We start from the raw sequence: 3,415 nt of genomic DNA on the forward strand, positions 1-3,415 counted from the left end.
CATGGCTAAATCTTGAAGAAAGTAGGAAATGTCATCGATGTATATATGCATACAAGTGTATTAATGGCGAAATTATATATTCTTTGGACATTGTAAGAAAGAATGATATGCACTCCTACAATACGCGCAATAACGATACTATAAAGCTCCCCAAAATCAAATACAATCGGGGAAAACATCGTTCGCGGTATCACTGTTTCAAAGACTTTAATGAGTTAGAGAGAACTGTAAGAAACTCAGTAAGTTTGCCAATTTTTAAGAAGTGTCTTTTTTCTGCTTTTTATAATTAAGTATTTTTTAAATTAATTTTTGCAGCGTATATGCTGTAATCATTTTTATATTTCGATTTTAGCTCAAATTTCTATATTTTAATTATATTTTTATATAATACACATCTAGTATTTAGGACCTCTATGTAAACCACTATTGTGATGGAGCTTCCTAATAAAAGATTGTTATTATTATTATTAGAACTTACAGTCACATTGCCAAGTGGCTGGAAAGGTTGATGTAACCATGGCAACACCAAACGCTTTTGCAAAATTTGTGACATGCAACTTTATTCAGTTCAACTTTATTCAACTTTATTAATCATGGCAAATATTACAGAAAGCCATATCCACTGCCCGCAGCTAGCAGATTAGCTAGTCGAGGCGAGCAGTGGTTACACGTATGTTATATACACACGAATACAAATGGCTCACAAGAAAGACTAGAGAAAAGAGTAAAAATTGTCAAATAAATAAACAAATAAATAAAAATAAATTCAATTTAATGAAGTTTGCATTGCAAATATAAGAAGCCGAGTTTTCAGGAAGTTTTTGTTAAGTCGGGTAAATCAATATAATCATTTTCTTTGGAAAGTACTCGAAGTAAAGTGTCATGGACATTGATTTTAAAGTTATTTTTGGACATTTGACGCATTTCACAACGTGATATTCGATGACAATACTGGCCCTTATCGACCTTATCGAAAAGGCTATCTCTAAGATGACTCTATTATCACCAGAAATTCCAACTGACATCGAGAGGTTCAGATTGATCGTATTTTCTTGGTATTTCCATTAGTTTGTTATTTTGGAAGTTAGAAGAGCCGTGTAGCTTGGTAGAGTGTTTATTCATCTATGAAACCGCAGCCATAAATCTCAATTCGTAAAGCAAACCGTCCGTATTTAGTAATAGGATGAACGCGGATGAACGAAGCCTTTATGAGAGGAGCTATAGCATGTTTCACGATGGTATTACGGTCTGAATTAGCCAGAAAAACCTGCAAGAGAGGACGAACTTGCTGAGTATTTTAGATGGAGCAGTAGTGGTGAACCTACAGTAAAAATTCATAACGATGCGAGCTTTAATAAATCCTAGCGCGCATCGATCAATTTTCAAATTATTGTCGAAAGCAGTCTAGTCCCCTTCGCAGCAATGTTTTTGGGAAACGATGCTTTACAAGGGGGGAGGGGGAAGGGATTCCGGGGTGCTCATGATGTGTGTGCTGACACATAAGGTTTGCATAAGTTTGGGCCAATTCCGTAGGTACGTCATGTATGGGGAATTATTATGTCCCCAATACATATAATGTCCTATACTTTACATACATATAATATCCTAACCTTACATACGACAGACATATACACCTATGCAGAGCTATATGCAGTTATATATTGCTATACACAGCTATACAGGGCTATACAGGGCTATACACAGTTATACACAGCTATACAGGGCTATGCACAGCTATACACAGCTATACACAGCTATACACAGCTATACACAGCTATACACAGCTATACAGGGCTATACACGGCTATACAGCGCTATACACAGCTATACACAGCCGGCTATACACGGCTATACAGGGCTATACACAGCTATACAGGGCTATACGCACCTATACAGGGCTATACACAGCTATACAGGGCTATACACAGCTATACAGGGCTATACACAGCTCTACACAGCTATATCTGGCTATACACGGCCATATAGGACTATACACAGCTGTAAACAGCTACACACAGCTATGCACAGCTATGCACAGTCCGAAAAAAACCATTTCATTTTTAGCCTGTGGTGCACAGCGTAAACCTTTTGTTATAATAGCAAGATACAAAAGAACCAAATAAAAATTCTCAGTCCAGCTTTGATATGTAAGGAGGTATGTAACATGATCAGAATTCACTATTGCTAACTTAACCTGGGGTTATTGAACAATTATTGAGTACCTTTTGTGGTATCACAGTGGCTGGGCCCAGAATGATCATATGCAATGTAAATGGATGTGATTGTTGGGAATTAGTGTAGAAGGAATGACACTTTAGGCGTTGAAGGGAGAGCGGTAATAATCACAACTGGAATTTTCAAGAGTTTAACTGCTGCTTTCACGCACAAATCACCAAATTCACTCGCAAAAAATCCGTTTTGGCTAAATTTGTAAACTTCCTCTAACCCATTAACGCCTGGGTTTAGTGTTAGGGTTAGGGCTTAGGGGTTAGGGTTAGGGTTTAGGGGTTAGGGTTTTAGGGTTAGGGTTTAGGGTTAGGAAGGACGTGGGAGATAATATGGCGAGAGGGTGGATATTAGAGAAAACAAAGAACTACATTTCACTACCATGTGCGCAATTGTGACGTCTAGGATATGAACAAACTACAAAGATGAACACCTAATTTCTGCGAGCGTTGAATTGAAATGGCGTTTCCTTAGAAAACTATTGAATTCTTATTCCGGAATAGACCGTGTAAATCCATGACTTAAATCCTTAAGCGATCGTAGAAAACCTGCTGCACAAAAAAGCTAAACAAAGAAAGGTTATCCACTTCTTAGTTTTCAATTCAAACGGTAGCAATCTCTTCAAATGCAGACTTCTCTTCTCTCTTCTTCAGACTCTCTTCTTGTATCGGTCTTGCCTCTATATTTATATTTCTCTTCTTAAGTCTTCCTGTAGCAGGTAACCTGTTCTCTCGAGTCATAATATCTTTTTCTTACACACAAATTGCCTTTTTCACGTGTTTATGTCTTTAATAACACACTTTTACAAAAAGTAAAAGAGAGAATGACGTCAATGGGAGATTGCAGAACTATCATTAATTTATAAGTAATTCGGAAAACTATTGTGGTCAATTAAATATGCAACAAGTTAAACGTATTCTAAAGCAATCCAACATGAACGAGTTCGCATACGAATAGTTCTACCTTTTCCAACATAAACATGAAAAGTGCAGCGTAAACCTTTTGTTATAATAGCAAATAACAAAACACCAAAAATTTCCTACAAAATTTATGTAATCACTCAATATTGACACAAAGCTGTAATATCTTCGTAATTTCTGTGTGAATTGACACAGTGTAGATCAATTCATGCCTCCATGGTGTGCTATTTTAGCCGCTATCTGGGCTGTGGACTTGACAGCTATGTTTA

General features: G+C 36.9%; 1 protein-coding gene across 1 annotated transcript in view; it reads right to left on the reverse strand.

The window, feature by feature from the left end:
- Positions 1-334: 334 nt before the first annotated feature.
- The window catches only part of LOC148727462 (retinoschisin-like), a 9,635-nt gene continuing 6,554 nt past the window's right edge, over positions 335-3,415 (reverse strand). Inside the window, exon 3 of the mRNA XM_088726514.1 lies at positions 335-1,267. Coding sequence (XP_088582640.1) covers positions 1,115-1,267 — 153 coding nt within the window. The 3' untranslated portion in view covers positions 335-1,114. The remainder of the gene's footprint in view (positions 1,268-3,415) is intronic.

Source organism: Stylophora pistillata, chromosome 7 (assembly GCF_964205215.1).
Source record: "Stylophora pistillata chromosome 7, jaStyPist1.2, whole genome shotgun sequence".
NCBI lineage: Eukaryota > Metazoa > Cnidaria > Anthozoa > Scleractinia > Pocilloporidae > Stylophora > Stylophora pistillata.